This window comes from Oncorhynchus mykiss, chromosome 28, assembly GCF_057628025.1.
Source record: "Oncorhynchus mykiss isolate SJ-2025 chromosome 28, ASM5762802v1, whole genome shotgun sequence".
Classification (NCBI taxonomy): domain Eukaryota; kingdom Metazoa; phylum Chordata; class Actinopteri; order Salmoniformes; family Salmonidae; genus Oncorhynchus; species Oncorhynchus mykiss.
Window position 1 is genome coordinate 24,242,501 of NC_143049.1, and position 25,249 is coordinate 24,267,749.

At 43.2% G+C, this 25,249-nt stretch overlaps 2 protein-coding genes across 12 annotated transcripts in view; both read right to left on the minus strand.

The window, feature by feature from the left end:
• LOC110508185 (solute carrier organic anion transporter family member 5A1) overlaps positions 1–4,538 on the minus strand; it is a 42,243-nt gene extending 37,705 nt beyond the window's left edge. The window contains exons 1-2 of one of the 2 annotated variants that reach the window (XM_036966465.2): positions 4,303–4,538; positions 456–1,814 (exon numbers count right to left, since the gene is read on the minus strand). In XM_036966465.2, coding sequence (XP_036822360.2) covers positions 456–1,422 — 967 coding nt within the window. In that variant the 5' untranslated portion in view covers positions 1,423–1,814; positions 4,303–4,538. The remainder of the gene's footprint in view (positions 1–455; positions 1,815–4,302) is intronic. The other variant, XM_036966466.2, reaches the window with a different exon arrangement.
• A 2,108-nt stretch (positions 4,539–6,646) lies between these two features.
• Positions 6,647–25,249, minus strand: part of LOC110508769 (nuclear receptor coactivator 2) — a 50,348-nt gene continuing 31,745 nt past the window's right edge. For 3 of the 10 annotated variants that reach the window (XM_090224781.1, XM_021589567.3, XM_090224780.1), the window contains 12 exons: positions 22,658–23,975; positions 21,350–21,569; positions 20,797–21,000; positions 20,410–20,592; positions 20,100–20,223; positions 18,715–18,883; positions 17,763–18,029; positions 15,768–15,845; positions 15,008–15,497; positions 12,633–12,816; positions 11,702–11,906; positions 6,647–9,068 (listed from right to left, as the gene is read on the minus strand). In XM_090224781.1, the coding sequence (XP_090080907.1) occupies positions 9,057–9,068; positions 11,702–11,906; positions 12,633–12,816; positions 15,008–15,497; positions 15,768–15,845; positions 17,763–18,029; positions 18,715–18,883; positions 20,100–20,223; positions 20,410–20,592; positions 20,797–21,000; positions 21,350–21,569; positions 22,658–23,975 (3,454 nt within the window). In that variant the 3' untranslated portion in view covers positions 6,647–9,056. The remainder of the gene's footprint in view (positions 9,069–11,701; positions 11,907–12,632; positions 12,817–15,007; positions 15,498–15,767; positions 15,846–17,762; positions 18,030–18,714; positions 18,884–20,099; positions 20,224–20,409; positions 20,593–20,796; positions 21,001–21,349; positions 21,570–22,657; positions 23,976–25,249) is intronic. The other 7 variants (XM_090224788.1, XM_090224787.1, XM_090224784.1 and 4 more) reach the window with 5 other exon arrangements.

The window sequence follows — 25,249 nt, forward strand, 5'->3', positions numbered from 1 at the left end:
ATGAGCAGACTTGTGTTTGATGAGCAGGGTAGGATCAAAAGCCTGCACACCCAGTAGCTCTCCAGATGGAGGGTTGACAGATCACATGTGTTTTATACAGTAGCCCATCAGTGCAGTTAAGTGCCTTGCTCAAGGCCACAAGGGCAGGAAATATAATTCATTGTATCAGAGACCAGCAACCATCCATCGTCTAGTGATAATAATCAATGTTACTTTGTGAAGTGGTTCCTTCCGTCAACCAACCTACTTTTCTATTGCGTGATACCGGAAAAGAATAATGGTGCAACCAAATCACGGGATGCTGCAACCAACTGAAAAAATGTTGGTCTCGTGCCCTGGGCCTGATCAATACATATTTGCTAGCTGAGCTACCCTCCTTATGTCATAGTAGTATATTAACTTTGGTTGTAATCTTCACATCTTTCAAACCCCATGACAGACACACAGTTACTTACCAAGATAAAGTGAGGCGTTCTCTTTCTTGACATTGTCATCCAGGTAGGTGGGTCCCAGGGTGTAGATGGGTGTCGACCCCATACCCACCAGGATCTGTGCTATGATGAATAGGGCCACGTACAGATTGTGTTCATTACCCTCTTGGTCTCTGGGGCAGGAGGACAAATCCAGGAAGTCCTTGCCACTGCCATTGTGGTTCATACACAGGCCTTCATTGCCCCGTGATGAGTTCACCTCCAGGATTTGGTAAGGAGGGGAGATGAAGTGAGGCAAGGAGAAGAGTGCTGCTCCGACAGCTATAAACACTGCACCCACGGCCAACCATCTGGGCCTTTGCCCTCGGCCTCCGAAGTAACTGATGAAGACCACCACCAGCAGACTGCCTATGTCAAAGCAGCTGACGAGCAGACCAGACTCAGAGCTCCGGAGGCTGTACCTCTTCTCTATGGTGGTGATGACACTGCTAAGGTAGCCAGACACCATCAGTGACTGGATAAATGTCAGGTAGCACATGCAGCATAAAAAACTGCGAGAGTCTTCGAGAATAACACTCATGTATTTCCTAGTGGGTAAACGCATCAGGGGTAGTCGAGAGGCATTTTTACGCCTGGGTTTGCTGACCTGCGTCTCTGTGTTAAATGAAAGACTCATCCCCACCACACTAGACCTGGAAGGGGAATAGTTAACATTAGTCCTGGTGGGCGATTCAGGTAAAGGTTGGTTCAGGTTGATCCTCTGTGGGAGTTGGATGAATTCAGTACTCTTCTCCTCCGTTATTGACACCTGTTGCTGCAAAGACTTGGTCAACAAGGCCTTGCTATGCTGGCCTGAGTCATTTAGAGTGGGCAAACTTTTGGACTTGAAGTTACTCCCAGCAGGGTACTGATTTTGACTCAATAACTCATGATCCATTTGAAGGTGTTCTGACAGTTCATTCCCTGTCTCTTTGTAGTCACCGGAAGCCATTGTGTTTTGTGGTTGTTGAGCTGGCTGAATTTACAAGTGTAGGTTTAAAAGTCCAATCACACATTTACTTCCAGTAAAAAAAAAAAGATTCAGGCTGCAAGTCAGGCCCAATAAAATTGAGAAAATATGGCCATATGGTTTCTGCATTGGCTTATCAGTGTTGCTGCCTCTGTTTATCTCGCAAACACTTGTGCTCTGCCAGCATGTGATTCTGAGCTCGGGCCGCTAGTTTCGTTGACTCTCACGCCTTCAGCTAGCAAGATTTGCTGCAGGATCTCCCCATCACTACTTGGCAGGTGGTGGAGGATGTTGGTGTTTTGAGTCAAGCAGAAAGAAAATGGCAGACATGGGCAGATGACACAGTGGTGTTGACATGGTTCCCTTGGAATCACCTTCAATTTAAAAAAAAGAAGGTACATTTCACACATATTGAATGTTTTCACCTCCCTCCATACACTAGTTAGATGTCATCATTGTCATAAACTATATAGGGTTAGGGTTCCCACACTGCCATTTTTTTTTTCATGTTTTACAGCACTTGTTTACAGAGGACAATCAACCACCTGTTCTAATTAGCCATCAAAGCGTCTCTGAACATCGATGAGTAACGAAAGGAGAATGCCAGAATAGTGTTGTAAATGAAACCGTATATAGCAAATGTATATTTTGCATTTGTGAAATTATTTTGATGTGAAAGTGTGTTTCCAAGACCATATCGCAAGTGAGGATCATTGAAGTTTATAAACGTTAAAACAGGGTTTCGGGATTGTAGTTCACATGGAGCCAGATTAGCTCCACCAGATAATGTGATTTAACCAAATATTTTTTTGTATCGATTACTGTGAGTTACAGGTTAGGTACTGTTTGGTGTAGCAGATATATATTTTTTATTTTACCTTTATTTAACTAGGCAAGTCAGTTAAGAACAAATTCTTATTTTCAATGACGGCCTAGTGGGTTAACTGCCTGTTCAGGGGCAGAACGACAGACCTTGTCAGCTCGGGGATTTGAACTTGCAACCTTCCGGTCACTAGTCCAACGCTCTAACCACTAGGCTACGCTGCCTTAACTTGGCGATACCATCGTTGTTCTCGATTAGGCCAAACATGCATCTTCTAAAATGTTACAGGTGGTGCGTTTGAATTTAGAAAATGCCCGGTTAAAGTAATTGTACTGCACCATGAAGTAATCCAACAATGTGTACGCCGCCAACTTGTCAATTTTAAATATCGAGTGAGTTCTATTACGCTGGCACCGGTTGAACCGGGCAATGGCCCGTAACATCATTGGGCGAAAGAGGAGAGGCGCGCCCTTCTCAAATCAAACAGTAAAATCTGCACCAATCAGACATGTCAACAAGGCAGCATGGTGCATCATCCAGAAACACAAATGTTCATTGGGAAGGCAGATAAAGCGTTTTATATCAAAAGCAATCATTTCTGGGTGTGAAAAGGCAGAATCATGCTTACATCGCTTTTGTTTTGAGTCCTACGTGGGGAGGAGTTTGGTTCGGGTGAAAAGTGATTTGCATTAGTTTTGGAACTGAGCAGACTCTCGGCGTGAGCCAGGTGCCCCGCTCTTCACTTTTCACCCGAACCAAACTCCTCCCCACGGGGTAACCCGGGCCAGATAGACTAAATCTCTCATTCGTAGAGACAGGTGGGTCCACCCCAAATGTATTTTTATTTTGTATTTATCCGTTATTTTACCAGGTAAGTTGACTGAGAACACGTTCTCATTTGCAGCAACGACCTGGGGAATAGTTACAGGGGAGAGGAGGGGGATGAATGAGCCAATTGTAAACTGGGGATTATTAGGTGACCGTGATGGTTTGAGGGTCAGATTGGGAATTTAGCCAGGACACCGGGGTTAACACCCCTACTCTTACGATAAGTGCCATGGGATCTTTAATGACCTCAGAGAGTCAGGACACCCGTTTAACGTCCCATCCGAGAGACGGCACCCTACACAGGGCAGTGTCCCCAATCACTGCCCTGGGGCATTGGGATATTTTTTAGACCAGTGGAAAGAGTGCCTCCTACTGGCCCTCTAACACCACTTCCAGCAGCATCTGGTCTCCCATCCAAGGACTGACCAGGACCAACCCTGCTTAGCTTCAGAAGCAAGCCAGCAGTGGTACGCAGGGTGGTATGCTGCTGGTAAAGTGCGGCATGTCATTATGACACGTACCTGTCTAAATAGAACGATAAACTATTTGAAAGACAAGATAGCAGAGTACAAATTGTAGGGTTGATTTATTGAACAAAACAATTATTTTTACTTGAATAATGGAGAATGTTCTAAATTCAAACACCACCTGCAACTGGACGTTTAAGATAACGTTACATGTTTGGCCAAATCGAGAACGAAGAAAACTAACATCGCCAAGTTAAGGTTGGTCGAAAATGATCTGTTACACCAAACAGTAGGTAACCTGTAACTCCCGGTAATGCATAGCACAAATATTTCTTAAATCACATTATCTGGTGTAACAATCTGTAGCTATAGCCAGCTGTGGTCGATGCGTCCAGCTGAGAACCCAAAGCAGGGGAAGCTGTAAACCCTTGGCTTCTCCAGAGGCAACGTTAACGAGTAGCTAGGTACTGTAACTACTAGTACCTAGACATGACAACGAACAAATTAAACCAGTCTTGACATTGAATAAAAACGGACATGTTACTAAAAAATGGTGACTGGCTAGTTAGCAGAACCTGTTTTCAATCACAATCCCCAGAGTAGGCATAGCCTACCATTACGCGAACTAACCAAAAACCGCGGCTAGCTCTGGTGAACTGCTGATGATCTGCTGGTGGCAGGCTTGTAGCTCGTGTTGTAGTTATGAATGAAAACGTTTAACGTTGGCTAACCAATTTTACTTACCAACCTGACGATTTTAAGCAAAATCAGGGTCCTTAATTCCTACGAAAATCCCATTTGACGGCCGTTATCAAATTGCACCAGATAAAACCATCGTCATCCTATACCGTAGAAAGCTGTACATTATAACCCTCTCACTGAAGAACATCTGAGATGTTTACCACAACCCAGGTTATAGGCTTCTGCAGCGTCCGACTGAGTGAGCCACCTTATTGGTTCGATTTTACTGGGGCGGAAGTGTCGTCGGGAGGGAGAGGGGGGAGTTGCCCCTAAAAACCGATCTAGAATCAGCTTATTGTACAAAGCCCAGTACTTGACCATACAGCTGTTAATGGTCACTGCAGATTTATGATCACTTGTCGGTTTGCTCCTGCATCTGGCACCTGCCAGTGATAACATCCTCTCAGTTCATGCGTGACTTTGTTGCATTCGGAAACATGTTCACTTCCTACATTTTTTTAAAAATACTGATATAGTAGCATTTACCAGCTTGCTTGATGGCAGGTCATTTCCAGTGGTGTAAATTAAAAATACTTGAAAGTAATACTTAGTTTTGTTGGGTATCTGTGCTTGGATGGCCCAACCATGTGGTGATGTACAGTACCAGTCAAAAGTTTGGAGATGGCTACTCATTCAAGAGTTTCTTTATTTTTACTATTTTCTACGTTGTAGAATAATAGTGAAGACATCAAAACTATGAAATAACACATGGAATCATGTAGTAACCAAAAAAGTGTTTTAAAAAATCTAAATATATTTTAGATGAGATTCTTCAAAGTCGCCACCCTTTGCCTTGATGACAGCTTTGCACACTCTTGGCATTCTCTCAACCAGCTTCATGAGGTAGTCACCTGGAATGCATCTCAATTAACAGGTGTGCCTTGTTAAAAGTTCATTTGTGGAATTTCATTCCTTCTTAATGCATTTGAGCCAATCATTTGTGACAAGGTAGGGTTGGTATACAGAAGACAGCCCTATTTGGTAAAATACCAAGTACATATTATGTTAAGAACAGTTTAAATCAGCAAAGAGAAATGACAGTCCATCATTACTTTAAGACATGAAGGTCAGTCAATACAGAAAAATTCAAGAACTTTGAAAGTTTCTTAAACTGCAGTTGCAAAAACCGCCAAGCGCTATGATGAAACTGGCTCTCATGAGGACCACAACAGGAAAGGAAGACCCAGTTACCTCTAATGAATTTACCCTCTGCAGTAGATACCAGCCTCAGAAATCGGCAATTAACTGCACCTCAGATGCAGCCCAAATAAATGTATGGTCAAATTGCTGCAAAGAAACCACACCAATAAGAAGAGACTTGCTTGGGCCAAGAAACACAAGCAATGGACATTAGACTGGTGGAAATCTGTCCTTTGGTCTGATGAGTCCAAATTTTTGGTTCCAACCGCCGTGTCTTTGTGAGACGCAGAGTAGGTGAACGGATGATCTCCGCATGTGTGGTTCCCACCGTGAAGCGTGGAGGTGGTGTGATGGTACTGTCAGCGATTTATTTAGAATTCAAGGCACACTTAACCAGCATGCATACCACAGCATTCTGCAGCGATACGCCATCCCATCTAGTTTGCGCTTAGTGGGACAATCATTTGTTTTCACCAGGACAATGACCCAAAACACACCTCCAGCCTGTGTAAGGGCTATTTGACCAATAAGGAGAGTGATGCATCAATGACCTGGCCTCCACAATCACCCGACTTTAACCTAATTGGGATGGTTTGGGATGAGTTGGAGTGCAGAGTGAAGGAAAAGCAGCCAACAAGTGCTCAGCATGTGGGATCTCCGTCAAGACTGTTGAAGCATTCCAGGTGACTACCTCTTGAAGCTGGTTAAGAGAATGCCATGAGTGTTCAGTGTGGCTACTTTGAAAAATATTTTGATTTCTTTAACACTTTTTTGGTTTCATAGTGAAGACAAACTATTTTCTACAATGTAGAAAAGTTAAAATAAAGAAAAAACATTGGTGTCCAAACTTGACTTGTACTGTATGTCAAACACAAATAAATTTATTAATTCAAGATCTATGATAACCTTAAATTGGGGTAGTATTTCAACCGTTGTTTGGGAAATATTAAACTTGTCAAACTTTACATTAAGTTGCAACGATACCATGTAACACATGCACAGTATCTTACAGTTAGCCAAACGTACAACTAACTGATTTGATAATTTGTTCAGTCTTATTACGATACAGTGTTGTGGTTTCGTGTGCAACTGAATAATTACATTCTGGAAACCTTCATTAAATGATTACCAAAACTGTCAACCATGTGTCTTTTATGGGACAGTGACATGAATTGTAGACCAAGTCAATCAGTAATTACACGTCAAATCAACAATAAAAAATAATTTATTTACAATGCATAAATCATAAATTAGCAAGCGGCATTGGCAAAAGCAATATTAGTCAACAGCTTGCATAAGGTGTAAAACTTTTTACATAAATGCTCCCACTCTGGATAAACATTGATGCAGGTGAACAGTGATATTTAATATGAACATCACACCTCGAAAAACATCTCTGAACTGCAACACTGAGCTTTCTACACAAAAACTCATGTTTTACAATATTGCTTTGATTTACCATTGTTTACATACTCATCTTAGTCAAAATATGAAACCATTGTACAAATAATAATAATTAAACCCACTGATCACAAATAAAATGTGGGGGAAAGAAAAATCTGAAAAACAACTGAAAAAAACAGGGGTGTAGTAGTCTAACCATAGCACAAGTCTGCGTCTGAAATTGCACCCTATTCCCTATATAGTGCCCTAGAGGCCCTGCTCAAAAGTAGTGCACTATATATAGTTAATATGGTGCCACTTCAGATACGGCCACTGAGTAACAATGCACTCTTCAGTATTGTCACTTCACTATACATATATGATACAACTTTCAACTTCACAGCACTACACATGACAGAAAAACAGATCTAAGGCATTATGCTAGGTCTTTAGCATGTTAAGGTAGTTGAATGTAATATTTACCAATTGATAAAATAACACACTATAAATTAATAACACATTTTACAACAAAGAAAAGTCTTGATCAGTCAGAACTGAAGAAAAAAAGCAATTAAATTCACCCAAACCTTGTGAGTTATATTTGTATGCAAACTCTTTCCTTAAAACTTATCATGATTGCCAAAATGCATGCCTTAAAAAAGTCTGTTAACACAGTAACACTTCATGGCTTCAATTTATTTTAAAAGGTAGTAATAACATCTTTGGATTTGCAATGAGAGCAGTGCATCATTCTATAAGTTGTTATTTTTTAATATATATATATATATATATATATATATATCAGAGCATCCTAATCTTCAAACTTTGCCCAACTCTTTAATAATGCCTTGTTTAGGAAAATGTTTAATTAATTGGGAGAAATTTGCCATCACAAACAATTAGAAATATCCTTTGCATCGTCAGAGTGACATCATAATAACCAGTGCAAATCTACAAAATAGATATTTTCTGGCCACACATTTTTAAACGCATGATTATGTGAGCCCAACGTCATTTCAGTGTTTGCAGACAATTTGGAATTTTCACATTTTACTAAAAAAAAATTAGAAATTCTATGAGTTCATATTTGCTATGTGTTTACAGACGATAAACAAAAATGGGAATAGTACAGGAATATGGCTTGAAAAATACATATTACCTGTTCATTTTACACTTCCAGCTTTTTTTTTAATAGAGCAGCACACAAAATCAGCAAAGTCAGAGCACCCTAAAGTATTCAGTTATGCCTGTTGGTAGGTCTGTCCATTCCTTTCATTGTGATGAGGTCGAGGTGAAGTGCAAGGAAAAATCCTTACGCAAATTGGTTGAAACCCTGATAAACAGTCCTTTGTTAGTTAATCCAACACAAACGGTATGACTGTGAAGTCATATTTCAGTGGTCGTAACACCAGGCTAGAGAAAAAAAAACAACATCTTAATTAATTCATCTATACTGTAATATATACAAACTATGAACATTCACCTTCATACATATCGCAGCAGGGTGATTCATTTGACAATTTCATCTGAAATTACAGGACCTAAAATATGTAATTCAAATAGACACAATAAGGTACCATTAAGGGATACTTGTTAAGAAACTTAACACTTGCCCCCTTTTTATAGTTTCATACAAAGAAAGTTTCTCAAGTTTAAAAACTATAAATACCTGTAAAACATTTATTTTAAACCTTTCAAGTGACTACTTTAGTCAGGCTTTACAATGTAACCATTCAACATCATTGTATAGTTTATGCTCTTCAAACCATTTATAATATCACTTATTTAATTTTTGAAATCATGTGATATCGTTTTGTCTCACACCTACCTGTGCATATAAAGAAACAATCAGACAAAGAAAATATTGTTATTAAGAAAATACCTAAAAGAGTAAAGAGAGCATTTTCAGAGTTGAGCCATAGTCTGCATTCTATCCCCTGAAATTAATACATTTATCTGACCAGATGCCTGCTGACAGGATCAGTTTTGCTTCTATATTGTGTGAGTATGAGTCCATTATATATATATACACATATATACGTGTGTGTGTGTGTGTGTGTGCGCAAGTGTCTGTGTCTGTGTGTAGCCTATTTGAGAAGGACCTAAGTCACACTAAGGTGAATGCGGTTGGTTGGTTCAGGGAGAACTGCAGGAGCTCCTTGATTGGTTGGATGCCAGTGTTTTCATTGGGTGTTGACCTTTTGTAAACCGTGTTGTCCAACAATAGACCGGGGTCAGCAATAGTTCTGAAAAAGAAAATGTTTTTGATTTAAACAAGGCAACATTTTAGTTGATCACTATACTGCCCCCCTTAGGCCAATCAGTGTAATATTGTAAATGCCAGATCTCTATGGCAAGACACATCATTCACCCAAGTTTAGTCAAAATTGGGCCAGTGGTGTCAGATATCACATCTAACTAATATAGGACCGGACGGAGACAGATCCAGTCTCTCATCCGATTTCATTGTGGGGGACAAAAGGGAAGAATTGAGTGAAATACGACTGACAACATTCTAAAGAGACACGGGATTATAAGGACATGGGAAGAAGGCCCTCAATGACAAATCGGTGCGGTCTGTTTTGATGTGTAAACGTTTTTAAAATACACTAATCCCTAATGTTGGGCAGACAACAACAGAAGATGAAACGTTACTCACTGGAGTTGCGTCACCTTGTGTTAACATGTCAATTCCAGCCAACTGGTCTAGAATGATGCTATTCCTTCGTCTCAAGGCATTATCATGATTCACCTGTGGTAGTAGGAACACCCAAAGACTTGTTTGATGTTCCACTACATCACCACACTACGGCTGCCTCCCAAACGGCTGCCTCCCAAACGGCACCCTATTCCTTATACAGTGCCTTTGGAAAGAAACTCAGACCGCTTGACTTTTTCCACATTTTGTTTCGTTACAGCTTTATTCTAAAATGGATTAAATAAAACAATTTCCTCAGCAATACCCCATGTGCAGAAAAAAGAATCCTGATTGGCTGGGCCCTGGCTCCCAAGTGGGTTGGACTATGCCCTCCCAGGCCAACCCTGCCCAGTCGTGTGAAATCCATAGATAAGGGCCTAATTAATTATTTATATTGACTAACTGACTTCCTCACAGGAACTGTAACTCAGTAAAATCTTTGAAAATGTTGCATGTTGCATTTATATTTTTGTTCAGTGTATTTCCTGTTACCAAGTCATTTACGGTTTATACATCTTTAGTTTTTCCAATTTCGTAGTATCCAATTGTTAGTAATTACTATCTTGTCTCATCGCTACAACTCCCCTACGGGCTCGGGAGAGACAAAGGTCAAAAGCCATGCGTACTCCGAAACACAACCCAACCAAGCCGCACTGCTTCTTAACACAGCGCATATCCAACCCGGAAGCCAGCTGCACTAATGTGTCGAAGGAAACACCGTGCACCTGGCGCCTGGTTAGCATGCACTGCGCCCGGCCCGCCACAGGAGTCGCTAGTGCGTGATGAGACAAGGATATCCCTGCCGGCCTAACCCGGACGAAGCTAGGCCAATTGTGCGTCGCCCCATGGACCTCCCGGTCGCGGCCGGCTGCGACAGAGCCTGGGCTCGAACCCAGAATCTCTGGTGGCCTTAGACCACTGCGCACCCGGGAGGCCCAGCTTGTGTATGTAAACTTCTGACCCACTGGAATTGTGATACAGTGAATTATAAGTGAAATAATCTGTCTATAAACAATTGTTGGAAAAATGACTTCTGTCATGCAAAGTAGATGTCCTAACCGACTTCCCAAAACTATAGTTTATTAACAAGAAATTTGTGGAGTGGTTGATAACGAGTTTCAATGACTCAAACCTAAGTGTATGTATGTAAACTTCCGACTTCAACTGTATGAGTATATTTTTGCTTAGGTACAATTATACAATGTTTTTATTAAATATATTATTTCAGATGGAAAGTTGAAAGCTTCCGAAGTTTTGAATAGAAAAGGCCATTCAAGATAGTCAAAAGCCTTTTGGCATCAACAGCCATTATTGATAAATCTGTATATCTTTGTTGTTGTTGTTTATTGTATTAAACTGATGTTCTTGTTTGTGTCTATTTTTAATAATTCCTGTTTGATTGATGTGTATCAAGTCTTGTAAGTTTTGTTATCATTTTGTCACAATTTATTAAACTTATGGGTTTATAATCAGCAGGGGACTACAGATTTTCCTGGTTTTAATATAATTGAAATAACATTTTGATACATGGAACTAGGAAGCGTTGAGTGACGTGTGTTGTCATTTGTGTAAATAGGGGGTGCTACTTTGTCTCAAAATGTTGAATAGATTTCTATGGGAAAGCCATTTCTGGTGCTTTTCTCTGTGCAAATGTTATAACAGTATCTAATATTTATTCTTGAGTAATCTCTGTTTTTAGTGATACTTTTTCTGTTGATAACTGCTTCAGAGCTTTTGAGTCTAAGAAGGCTATAGGATCCATCCAAATGTTTAATTTGGATTCATATACATTTTCATTTCAGATTTTTAAATTGTCAAAATCGCATTGTTTCTAAATAGAGTTTGTATCTTTTAAAATTCTAACTGGTTTAGCATGTATTTGTTTTGTGAGAGGTGAGAGATATTTTACTGCTTTATTTGCCATTAAGTAGTATTCTTTATTGGAGTTTAACCTGTAGTTGTTAGCTCTCTTCAAAAGTAAAAGATCGTAGTTATGAAATTGTATTTTCCTTCTTTAGCTTGTAAAGATTTTTTATTGGCTTTTTCTAAGATGGTGTTTTTTTTCCCTTCATTTTAATTTCTAAATCAGATTTAACTTCAGTTTCTCTAAAAGTACCTCTAAATGATAAAGAGAAACTAAAGTACACAAAGGAGTGGGTGGAACTTGAACTGGACACACACCTGCTCAGGGTCCATGGAAGACAGGCTTCCTGTAGGCATGGTCATCTGGCCTGCTGAGACTTGGTTCATGTTGTTCATGCTGCCGTTGGAGGCCATGGGGACACCCTGTATGTTCATGTTCAGGTTTGCGTTTGTGCCGGTGTACATTCCACCATTAGACTGTTGAGGCATGTACTGCTGAGCTTGAGACTGTTGTGTGAACATGCTGAAACAGAGCATGGAAATCAAAAGGTACATGTTCAATCACAGATTTGACCACAGGTTGATAAAAATGTGTATCATGAGAGCATACTGGATACATCCTACAGACAGTGTAGATTCATGCAGAATCAAAACATAAAAGTCTATGATCATAACCATGACAACTAAATACAAAGGTTAGCAGTAGGGTTGCAAAATTCTGGTTTTCCAGAAAACCTGGATGAAGAATTACAGATTTCTGTTAATTTCCTCCTGATTCAGAGAATCCTCCAACCAGGACTTCCTGGAAACCCTTTCCGAAGTTACTTGAATTTTGCAACCAAAAGGCTTCTTAACAGCTTCTACCTCCAAGCCATAAGACTCCTTGAACAGCTAATCAAATGACTACCCAGACTATTTGCATTGCCCCCCCCCCTTTACACTGCTGCTACTCTCTGGTCATTATCTATGCATAGTTATTTTAACGCTTTAGCTCCCGAGTGGCACAGCGTTCTAACTCACTGCATCTCAGTGCTTGAGGCGTCACTACAGTATCACATCACATCCGGCTGGGATTGGGAGTCCCATAGGGCGGTGCACATTTGGCCCAGCATCGTTTGGGTTTGACCGGGGAAGGCAGTCATTGTAACTGACAAGTCACTGACTTGCCTAGTTAAATAAAGGTTAAATAAAAATTTGACACGTGATAAAATTAGATTTTGATCCAGGTAGAGTTGCCAGTCAGTCTCACCTGTTTCCTGACATGTTGCCTTGAGGCCAGCCGTTCATCTCAGAGGAGGGCTGGTAGGAGGAGTTGGCCTGGGCCTGCTGCTGCATAATGGGGCTCTGGGCGTGATTCATGCGGGGGGACATGAGGGGGCTCTGGGGGGTGGTGGCTCCTGTGAAGCCTGCGTCCTGCTGCTGCTGGTTTATACCTGACAGGACCAGGGAGGAGACATTTGTTATCAGTACTGAGGGGTGGAGAGTACAGTAGACGTTACCTAAGCATTAATTTAATTGTCAAGATAAGATTGCTTGAATGCCAGTCTGTTTTTTTCCACCATTCCAACTCCTTGTCATTCATCGTCATGCCATGTTTGGCTTGACAATGACAGAAATGGAATTGTCAAAAGCACAAATAGGGACCAGGCTTAAGATAAGCTATGTGTTGTAGTTGACTACTGCAGATATGTTAATGAAGAATCAGAAATACATGAAGAGCCAAAGTAAAGTACATACAGTTGGCCAAAAATGTGGCACAATCAAGTCTATACAGTCACATGAATGGGTAAGAGAAGATGAAAAATATGAAAATTCTACAGCTCAGCCACTACCAACATCTATGTGAACACCAACATGAAGCAATCTGATAATGCTATTAGTAATTCATATCCCTGTATCATATGTAATGGATTGTTTTGACTAACATGACAGAAGCAATGAGTTAATACTATGGATCACAAGTACTCTGATATCTTTAGGTAGATATACCTGTGAGATTACATGAGGCATACACTACCAGTCAAAAGTTTTAGAATACCTACTCAGTCGAGGGTTTTTAGTTATTTTGACTTTTAGGCATTGCAGATAGTTTTGATGTCTTCACTATTGCACTATGAAATAACACATATGGAATCATGTAGTAAACAAAAGTGTTAAATCAAAATATATTTATATTTGAGATTCTTCAAAATAGCCACGTTACCTTGATGACAGCTTTGCACACTCTTGGCATTCTCTCAACCAGCTTCACCTGGAATGCTTTTCCAACAGTCTTGAAGGAGTTCCCACATATGCTGAGCACTTGTTGGCTGCTTTTCCTTCACTCTGCGGTCCAACTCATCCGAAACCATCTCAATTTGGTTGAGGTTGGGGGATTGTGGAGGCCAGGTCATCTGATGCAGCACTCCATCTCTCTCCTTATTGGTCAAATAGCCATTACACAGCCTGGAGGTGTTTTGGGTCATTGTCCTGTTGAAAAACAAATGATTGTCCCACTAAGCGCAAACCAGATGGGATGGCGTATCGCTGCAGAATGCTGTGGTAGCCATGCTGGTTAAGTGTGCCCTGAATTCTAAATCAATCACAGATAATGTCACCAGCAAAGCACCATCACACCTCCTCCTCCATACTTCATGGTGGGAAATACACATGTGGAGAGATCATCCGTTCACCCACACCGCGTCTCACAAAGACATGGTGGTTGGTGCCAAAAATCTCAAATTTGGACTTTCCATTGCTTGTGTTTCTTGGCCCAAGCAAGTCTCTTCTTCATATTGGTGTCCTTTAGTAGTGGTGTCTTTTCAGCAATTCAACCATTAAGCAATTCCTGAGGCTGGTAACTGTAATGAACTTATCCTCTGCAGCAGAGGTGACTCTGGGTTTTCCATTCCTGTGGTGGTCCTCATGAGAGCCAGTTTCATCATAGCACTTGATGGTTTTTGCGACTGCACTTGAAGAAACTTTCAAAGTTCCTGACATTTTCCGTATTGACCGACCTTCATGTCTTAAAGTAATGATGGACTGTCATTTCTCTCTGCTTATTTGAGCTGTCCTTGCCATAATATGGACTTGGTCTTTTACCAAATAGGGCTATGTATATGCCCCCTACCTTGTCACAACACAACTGATTGGCTCAAATGCATTAAGAAGGAAAGAAATTCCACAAATGAACTTTTAAGGCACAATTGAAATGCATTCCAGGTGGCTACCTCATGAAGCTGGTTGAGAGAATGCCAAGAGTGTGCAAAACTGTCAAGGCAAAGAGTGGCTATTTGAAGAATCTAAAATATAAAACTTTTTTGGTTCCTCCATGATTCCATGTGTGTCATTTCATAGTTTTAATGTCTTCACTATCATTCTACAATGTAGAAAATAGTAAAAATTTAAGAAAAACGCCTGAATGAGTAGGTGTTCTAAAAGGTTTGACCAGTAGTGTACTATTTCATTTGGCAGCTGTTCAGCTAAACCACCATGGAGTATGTATGAGAAACAAATACCACTACAGTCATGCAACCACCAAATTAAACCCACGTATGATTAAAATGATTATCAATTGAAATTAAACCAAAGCTGTGACAAGAAGCCACACAGCGAGGTGACGGGGAGCATTATTTTACAGTATACCTGAGCTGGGAAACTGGAAGGCACGGTGTTGCTGCATTTGTGGATTCACTACGACTCCAAACTGGCCACCTACGTTTCCCATCATCCCTTGCTGGTTAGCTAGACTCATCTGGGAGGAGCCATGCGAGATTGGGGAGGAGTGGAGAGGGGAGAGGAGCTGCTGAGCCCCAGGGAGACCAGGGGACAGCGGGGGGAAGGGGCTGGTGGAGGGTGGCGGAGACGTAAGACCAGTACCGTAGCTGGCCGGGTAGGGGAACTGCTGGGGGTTTGCCTGGGGGATCCGAGGGTTGGTGCCCATGGAACCGGGGGGCATGCCAGGGGACTGTGAGGGCTCCACTGCCCCAGCCGCTGAAGCCATGTTGGGGGGGGCGATGAGGCCCTGGGCCCGCATCAGCATGGCTCTCTGGTGGACGTGCTGCTGGCGCTGGCGCAGGATGTTACTCAGGTACTCCCTCTGTCTCTGGGCCAACATCTGAGCATTCAGGGTTCCCTAGGAGGACAGACAGACAATACACATTTAGACTTAAGGCATTAGAGTGCAGCCCAAATGGAACCCTATTCCCTATAAAGTGCATTACTTTTGAACAGAGCCCTATAGGTCCTGGTCAAAAGTAGTACACTATATAGGGAATAGGGTGCTGCCAAAAGAAGTACACTATATTTGAATTTTATTTATAGGGAATAGGGTGCCATTAAGGATGCAAACTCACACACGCATGGAGCTGTAATAATAATGATCTGCTACAGTATTCTGACTAACCTGGTTGGGTACACTGGGTCTGAGAGGTAGGTTCATGTTGGACACACCCATCTGGTTCATCATTGGCTGACGATTCTGCTGAGGAAATAAAACAATTTGTTGTTGAATTTAACCAACTTAAACATGTTAATTATATAGCCCTTGACATTCTATTAGACCCATTACTTGGTGAAGTCCAAAGACATTTATGATACTGCACTTTATTGATAATGTAATAAAATCCCACTACGACCTCTGAAGAGCGATCAAATAGCCAGTGTCAATACAGGACTAAGATGGATCCTACTATGCCAGCTCTGATGCGTGTCAGATGTGGCAGGGCTTGCAAACTATCACGAATTACAAAGGGAAACCCAGCCACGAGGTGCCCAGTGACGCGAGCCTACCAGATGAGTTAAATGCCTTCTATGCTCGCTTTGAGGCAAGCAACACTGAACCATGCATGAGAGCAATAGCTGTTCCGGACGACTGTGTGATCTCGCTCTCTGTAGCCAATGTATTGGTATTATATTTTTTGCAAACAAATGTTTCATTTTGGCGTTATAAGGTTGGTGGGAACCTGGAAAATCGTTGTGGAAATGTGTTGCAGCTCAAGTCAACTACAAAATACACAATGCAATGCTCTCTATCTATGGGCTATCTAGGCAGGTAGAAAGCAAACATAGCTACACACAGTAATACCAAAGACAATATCAGCATGTAACATAGCTAGGTATCTGTAAAATCACCTAAACAAAATGCACTATCAATTTAGGAGTCTACAATTTTTTAACAAATCAAAAACTGAAAAATTGGGCGTGCAAAATTATTCAGCCCCTTTACTTTCAGTGCAGCAAACTCTCTCCAGAAGTTCAGTGAGAATCTCTGAATGATCCAATGTTGACCTAAATGACTAATGATGATAAATACAATCCACCTGTGTGTAATCAAGTCTCCGTATAAATGCACCTGCACTGTGATAGTCTCAGAGGTCCGTTAAAAGCACAGAGAGCATCATGAAGAACAAGGAACACACCAGGCAGTCTCTCGATGTGCAAAACTGATAGAGACATACCCCAAGCGACTTACAGCTGTAATCGCAGAAAAAGGTGGCGCTACAAAGTATTAACTTAAGGGGGCTGAATAATTTTGCACGCCCAATTTTTGATTTGTTAAAAAAGTTTGAAATATCCAATAAATGTCGTTCCACTTCATGATTGTGTCCCACTTGTTGTTGATTCTTCACAAAAAAATATAGTTTTATATCTTTATGTTTGAAGCCTGAAATGTGGCAAAAGGTCGCAAAGTTCAAGGGGGCCGAATACTTTCGCAAGGCACTGTACCTGCTGGACTGCTATGGTGACCAGTGAGCTGAGATAAGGCGGGGCTTTACCTAGCAAAGATTTTTATAGATGACCTGGAGCCAGTAGGTTTGGCGACAAATATGAAAAGTAACTTGTTCTCAACTGGCCTACCTGGTTAAATAGAGGTGAAATAAATAAAATAAAAATAACATTTGATTTGAGTCATTGCTATAAAATAGTTTAGCCATTTCTCAAACTCTCCAGCAGGTGGCAGTAGAATCCTCAGAGTTTACTGCAGAAACTGAGTAGACAATTAACAGTTGATTTCAGATGTCCAGTTCAGTTTGCAATGTTCTTAAATGTCCAGTCCCTTTATGATTTTGACAAGGGAGAGGGGCAAAGTTGTTCAATTATCGATGTCAATATTGCAAACTACTCATTCCAAATACCATTTCAAGCTTTAGCTTATCAATTGTCCTTTTCAGGTCAGGACTTCTATATGCCCTATGATTTACATTGAGGGCTCTAGGGGTGGTGTGTCTGATTTTGAAAGAGGAAAGTTTGTATATTGTGCCTTAGGTCTAATATGTAAACTTTGTAAAGCATTTATCATTTCAAGCTTTTTAAACGTTTCTTTGCAGATGAAGAAATTCATTAGGATAGGGCCTATATTATTAACAGTGAGGGCTCCAGGGATGGTGTGTTGCCCTACCAGCTGTCCCTGTAGTCGATGCTGCAGCTGCAGCCTCAGGTTGTTGGGCTGGGCGGGCACCGGGCCTCCTGGTCGGGCAGGGAGTCGGAGCATGGGGTACCCCATCCGCTGGCCCATCTGACCGGGCATACCATGGAAGCCAGGGTCCTGCTGGCTCATGTAGTTGCCCTGTGCCATACTACCAGCATGGGGGTACTGGCTATACATGGGTGGCTTCCTCATGGGTGACTCCTGATTGGCATACTGCTCCTGCGCCACTGGCTGGCCCTACAGAGATCAAACCAAGTAAGAAATTTAGTCACATAGCAGGACATAAAAAAAAAAGCTACTGTAGGTCAGTGTTCATTTGGCTGTCTTCCTTCCGTTAATAAGCAATGGCTTGCTAACTAGTCAGTTAATTTAATTTGAGATTTTGTAGTTTCTACACCAACTTCCTTAATATCTCTATCCATTAAATTGACAGAACCCACAGCAACATACACATTCCCTGTAGACCTTAGGGGACAGCTAACTACAGTACAGCAGTCAGTGAATTACAGTACTAGAGTAAGGCCTCAAGGGAAAATGAGCTGAGTCCAGCTGCCTGCAAAAGGCTTGTTGGCCTAGGCCATAGAGTTGGATAGAGGGCACACTTGGCCCAAAGCCTGTGTTAGCATGGACAGCGCCATTGAGGGTGTACACCATTTTGAAGTTGCCATTGCAAAGATAGGAGATGAGCTTTCTAGTACAGGGTTTCCCAAACTCAGTCCTGAGCCCGCGCCAGTAAACATTTTGGTTTATGCCCTAGCACTACACAGCCGATTCAAATAATCAAAACTTGAATCACCTGTGTAGTGCTAGGGGGAAAAAAATATAAACGTGCCCCCAGAGGGGCTTCAGGACCAAGTTTGGGAAACCCTGCTCAAGTACATATCTGTGGACTGCGCATATTAGAGTGGCTAATAGAGATTACCTGACTAATCAGAGTGGGGATTCCCAGGGCGCGGTCAATCTCCTCCAGGCCGTCAAAGTCTTTCAGCACTGAATAGAGCTGGCTGAGCAGGGCATCCCCGTCCGAAGGCCCCTCCCCAGGCCGCAAGGGAGAACACAGCACCTCATCCTGGGAGTTACCGTAAGCCTGTCTGTGGGGAACACGACGTTTCATCACATTAAGGTCATTTAGCAGACGCTCTGATCCAGACAAGGTTCAGTAGGAAAATACAATCACATATCACAGTTATTGCAAGTAGACCCTCACGAGGTAGCCCCTATCAGTAGAATCGGTGCGAGAAAAAGTGTGGGTTTTAAATGCAAGAACACAACACAAGGTCTGAGGTTAGAGGTCAAAGATCCGACTGGAAAGGGCCGTTTGGCTAAGGAGATCACCACGGTGAATCATCTGCTTCTTATCATACACACACCATCCCGTGCATACCATACCACTGTCATTTTCACTCACTCAACAGCCCCTGACTGAAGTTGTTGGAGCATGTGTCGATACTGATAGGATTGAAGGAAAGGGGGGGGGTGCTGCTCTCGGATCAGCTTTATACATTAAAATATTTCCTTAACATTACAATTATTTCACAATACGGACGACGGATCAGCGCCTAGAGAGATATCACCTATTGAGGTGTTTTTTCTCCTAATGTTTACCCAATGAAAATGCATAAAATCACAGATTTGGCACATCATTGCGCACGTTAGGCTACACATCTTGAAGTATGTTGAGACACATTACAGACAGTAGCCTACAAGTAGCAAAATATAATGCAACCGATTGAGCATGGAATGTATTTCAATAGGACTGAAAATAGGCCTCTTACTGTTTATATTTTAATGCAGTCATCTCAGTTTTCATTTAAAGCATATCTTTCTACAGTATGTTGTTTGTTTGTTTGTTTGTTTGTTTGTATCAATTGCAAAGACATTGGCATCTTTGTATTTGTAGTCAACTTTGTTCTAAAGTTATCGGTGGTCACAGAGATGGATAAAGCATGTGATTTTATGTTTAGCAGAGATCTGTGTATAAAGTGATGTGGGAGGTCAAAAAAAAAGCACCCATTGATGCACTTCTACGAGTGGTCTGAGGCAGGCGTTAGATTACAAGCTTTTGAGTGCAACATTAATAACAATGGTTTTGGGAAACAGTTCCTACTCCTACTAAGATTCTAACGATGAACTTAGCCTTAAGATGCTTTTAGTAACCTGGGCCCAGAGTAGGTTCAGACTGAGTTAGTTTCGTCCCAAATGGTACCCGATATAGTGCACTACTTTTCAAAAGAGTGTGTCAGACAGCAGAGAGGTGTATTGTACGGTCACTGAGAGAAGGGGTCTGTACGGTGTGTAGCTAGTTACCGGTTCTGGTTCCCATAAGGCCTGTGATCCACTGACATCATGCGGTCAGGCCACGGGGCTGTCTGATTGGGCAGTGCCTGCTGTCCTGGGTAGGGAGGACCAGCCATCTCCATATCGGATTGCACTGTTCAACAGACATTATGAAAAGACTCAGAATAACTTCAATTATGGGCTTCATATGGCTCTAGAAGGATACAGAGACAATAGAGACGTTTGTGTGTTTGGAGAAACGGCGGCAAGTTGTGAATGTGTGCGTGGAAAAATAAGGGCAAGGTGTGCGTGGCGAAAGGTGGGCAGCACCAGCACCTACCGTTTCCCATCATCTGCATTGGGACCATCTGTCTGGGTCCAAGCTGCTGGTTGCTGGGCCTCATGGGGACTCCAGCTGAGATGTTGGGCACCATGCGACCATCAGGCCCCATTCTCTGCTGCAGAGCCTGGCCCATTGGCCCCTGAGGACCCCAACCCTGCTGCATGCTAGCCTGGGGCAAGCCTGGGACAGGGGGAAAGAAGTGATCCTGGCTCAGCTTACAAACACTGAAACTGGACCATACGGTCCCTAGTCAAAATTAGTGCACTATATAGGGAATAGGGTGCCATTTGGGACTGATCCTATATCTAATAACACAGAGCACATCTCTTAAATTTGCACTAGACATTTTGATGGAAATGCTTAATGAATTGTTAGACGACTCACCTGGGTTGCCCATGTTAGCCTGGTTCTGCAACATTCCGTGGTTTCCCATCATGGCTTGCTGCTGCATGACAGAGTAGGGGCTGCTGTTCCTGGGAGGAGGGAAGGGTCGGGGAGAACCATGGGCAGACATGTTGGACTGATCCAGGGACATACTGCGGACAGGGGGCCGTTGGCCTAGCTGACCCATCCTGGGACCATTGAAGTCTGGGAGCACAAGACAGAAAAAGTTACACAATCATCTTACTAAACGATACTGGCTTGACCAAACAATCTTTTCCCCAAAAGTGGGACAAAGTAGGTAGAAGTTGCCCCTAACTAACTGCTGACACCGGGTCAGATATTCTTTATGATGAAGGTTATTAACATTTGGGGAGAGTAAGCTGATCTCAGATCTGTGGTTAAGGGCTACTACCATCTCATGCTACTTGGGTTGCTTCCCAAATGGCACCCTATTCTCTATACAGTGTACTACTTTGACCAGGGCCCATAGGGAAGAGGGTGCCATTTGGGATGCAACCTAGAACAGATATGAGCAGGGGTATGGTTAACTCACGTCCTGGGCCCATGCCTGGGAAGGCCTTCTGCTCTGTGTTGGTGCCCGTGGGACTGCGGTTGTTCTCTGTCATCTGCAGGATGTCGTTGATGATGGACTGCTTGTCTACGTTGGTGGGCAGAGACACGGGTCTGGACTGCTGCTGGTGGTGCTGGCCTGAGAAGAGCTGCTGCTGCTGGCGACACTGCAGATCATCCAAGATGTCTTCCAGCGCACTAGACTGCATGCACACACACAGAAAGACGCAGACAAGTCTTATATGCATTAGAGTAGACTTCAGGACCAGACATGAGTAGGATAGTAGAACGTGGGAGACAGTGTCCATGAGCATTTAGAACATCTGACTACTATGTACATAAATAATATATAGATATTATGGAACATATTTTCTAGCGCAGGAAAACACAATTCTCCACATTCAAATGTAAAGAAAATGTTGATTGCCTTCCAATCAACAAAACCAGTGCATAGCTAGCCTAGGCTAATTACTGTACCAATCATCACTAAAAATGAGCTACATTTTTCATTTAAATATGATAGCAGAGAGAAAGAGTGAGAGAGAAAGAGGCCTACAGACGGGAATGGAATCTTCCTGCTCAGGCCATTTCATACAGGCAGGCCAATGAATAGAGGGGAGGATATAAATAGCAAGCTGAACTAATGAGGTCATGTATGATGTAAGGCTGCTCTGCCCTCCGATCCGCACGGCTCCCAGCTCTACTCTGCCCTCCTCCCTGTGCACTGCACGTCTGCATGCCAGGGTGACCTGCTGTTGGTTAGTTCCTGTTCCACCTCCTGCCTCCTCTCGGGCAGTGTCCCGATTCTCTAACAATCTCCCAAAATGTGCACTTGCACACTTCCAGTCATGATCTAAAAATATTGGATTGCAGTTAACATTGGCTGAAGTGGAGTCTTCACCATTGTTAAAAATGGTGTGTACAAGTGCACCCTTTGGGAGAACTCACATATTGTGGCTATGCTAAAAGAGATCTGTGAATGTAGTGTATTTCGGGATGTTATCTTATGCTTAATATTATCATCTGAGATGAATCTCTGTAGCTTCCCAAGAGCAAACGTGTAGCCTAACTTACAACTAAAGGCTGTAGTTTTTACCTCCCCATCCATCCACCCATCTCTTATCCCTTGAACACAGATTTACTACAACCGCTACCTCCTACTTCAGACTCTCGATCTTGTGTCCCTATTCCCTATAGCGCACCACCTTTGACCAGGACCCATAGGGGGAATAGAGTATCATTTGGGACGCAGCCAGTGTATCATGACCATACACATTGTTGCTCTACTGACCTGGTCTGCCATGTTGTATCCCGGGTCGTGCTTCTCAGTCTTCACATTGGCCAGCTTCATCTCTGTCCCGGGCTCCATCTTGATGCCTTTCTCCTGCATGGTGTTGTCATCCTTGTCCAGCAGGTAGCGCAGCAGCGCATTGTCCTTCTTCTTGGGGCTGATGGACTCCTGCTTAGTGGCCATCTCAGCCATGGTGGCAGCCATACTGTCTGGTCCTCCCTGGTCTTGCTGGCCCTGACCCAGCTCCTTCCCCGTGGCCTCAGCTGTCAGCTTGGCCAGCTCCACCGGGGACGTGCTGTTCTGGAGGAGTCTATGGAGGATCTTGTGTTTCTCCTTCAGCGAGGTGGAGTGATTGTTCTGGCCACCTGGTCCCATCCCGGGATCCTTAGAGTTGGGCTCCCCTCCCCCAGGGGCCCCGTGGGGCGAGCAGGGCTCCATGTGCTCTGACTTGTTGGTGAGTAGCTGCAGGAGCTTGGTGTGGCCCTTACTGTTGAGGAGCCTGTTCTGGGCCTCGGTTAGCTCTCCTCCTGATCCTCCAAAAGGCTTGAGGGTGTCATCTTTCGACTTCCTCTGCTCCACGTTCTCCCTCTCCTCCCCGTCTGGCTGGGACTGCTCCCCGTACGCTCCAAACATCTCTATCTCTCTCTCAGACGTGCAGCTGCTGCGGTTGGCCAGCTGGCTGGAGTTGAGGTTGGGGTTACTAGTGCTGCTAGCTCCACCACTACCAGGGGGACTCTGCATCTGCAGCATGCTGCCTGGCTTCCTGTCAGGTGACCCTATGGACTGCCCCTGCTGGGAGACCCCGTGGCATTCGCTGAGGGCCTGAAGGGCGTTGAGGGAGCTGTTACCAGTGTAGGCACTGTGGTTGTTCCCCACCCCTGTGCTGTTACACACCCCTAGTGGAGAGTGCAGGCTGCCCGTTGGGGAGAAGGGTCCTGTGGGAAGAACGTGGGGGCAACCCGCCACACTGGGGCTCTGGCGGTGGCGTGGGGACACCATGGTACCACCGCCACTTTGACCCCCCTGAGAGGTCACACTGGGGCTGCCCTGCGACGGGCTGTTCATCCCCATCTTGAGTGCATAGTTGCTGCTACCCCGAGGAGTGGGAGAACGGTTCATAGCCCCCTGGCATCTGTAACGTCCACCCATGGTGGCCATGTTGGTATTGCTGCCAACCATTGTGTCCTGTCCCCCCAACCCTGGGGACAGCCCACCCACACTGGGAGGAGTCAGTGAAGACACAGTGTTCATTGGCTGCTTCCCCATCCCCTGTCCCTGGGCAGACATGTCTGGGTTCATCCCACACATCGTCTGCTCCCTGGAAGAGGGCAAAACAAATAGACACACAGCTTTAGGGATGGAGATGGAAATAATCATAGGCTCAATCCCAAATGGCACCCTATTACCTATATAGTGAAGTGATCACAGCCCTATGAGCCCTAGTCAGAAGTAGTGCACTATAAAGGAAATAGGGTGCCATTTGGAATGCAAACATACTTAAGGAAGCCATTTTTAGTCATGCTGGCTAAACTATAGAAAAGCATAAAATGGCATTCACTGTCAACGTTCTCCTTTCACACAGTATTACTTCCATGACGGACACTGATAAAAGATAATGTAGGCGAATAACTAAAGTTCCGTCCTATGAGACAGCGCAAACTCAAATGCCAGTGGAGTCTCCAGTCCACAGCTATAAAGCAGTACGCACCGAGCGGGCTTTAGCAGCTTCAGGCACAGTTAAAAACACAAAGGCGTCATTGTGCACGGCACTGAAGCAACATTATGAGTTTCAGAATTAGACAAGAAAGCGCCAAGTTTGCAGTTGATCCACTCATTCTCAACAACAGTCCTGTTATTGTTTCCTGTTCCTGTCGAGCTCTGCCCCAAGGCCGCCAGATAAACGGGTGAAACACTGGGGTTGCTTCCGAAATGGCACCCTATTTCCTTGATAGTGCCACTACTTCAGAGTGCACCTCACAGAGCTCTCGTCAAAAGCAGTACACTATACAGGGAATAGGGTGCCATTTATTAGCTGTGGCAAGGGATGAACTGAGCCACCGTTGTGTGGATGCACCCATAGAAATAGAATCAGTAGAATGGCCCAGGGTCCATGTCAATGGCTGCTGAGGCCCAAACATTGGGGGTTGAACTAGAGCGGGGGTTGAACTAGAGCAGGGGTCGTCAACCCCCTCCCAGGCAAACCAGTGACCCCAAACATACGTTAGCATTTTTTATGTCATGACTTATCAGATAAATGATAATTGCAAGGTAATCAACATTTTAAAAAGGAATAGATTTGGAAGATAATGTAGGGAGGGAAAAATAATGACACTATAATTGTAAACAGTAATATTGCCTATTAGCTGGAAAAGTAACTCCAAACACATTTTCGCTAAGAGCAGCTGTTTAAACAAATGTTAGTCATTTGTCCAATTCAAGAAAGCTTACATACACTACCATTCAAGTTTGTGATCACTTAGAAATGTCCTTGTTTTTGAAAGAAACGCACATTTTTGTCCATTAAAATAACATCAAAGGATCAGAAATAAAGTGTAGACATTGTTAATGACTATTGTAGCTGGAAACGGCAGA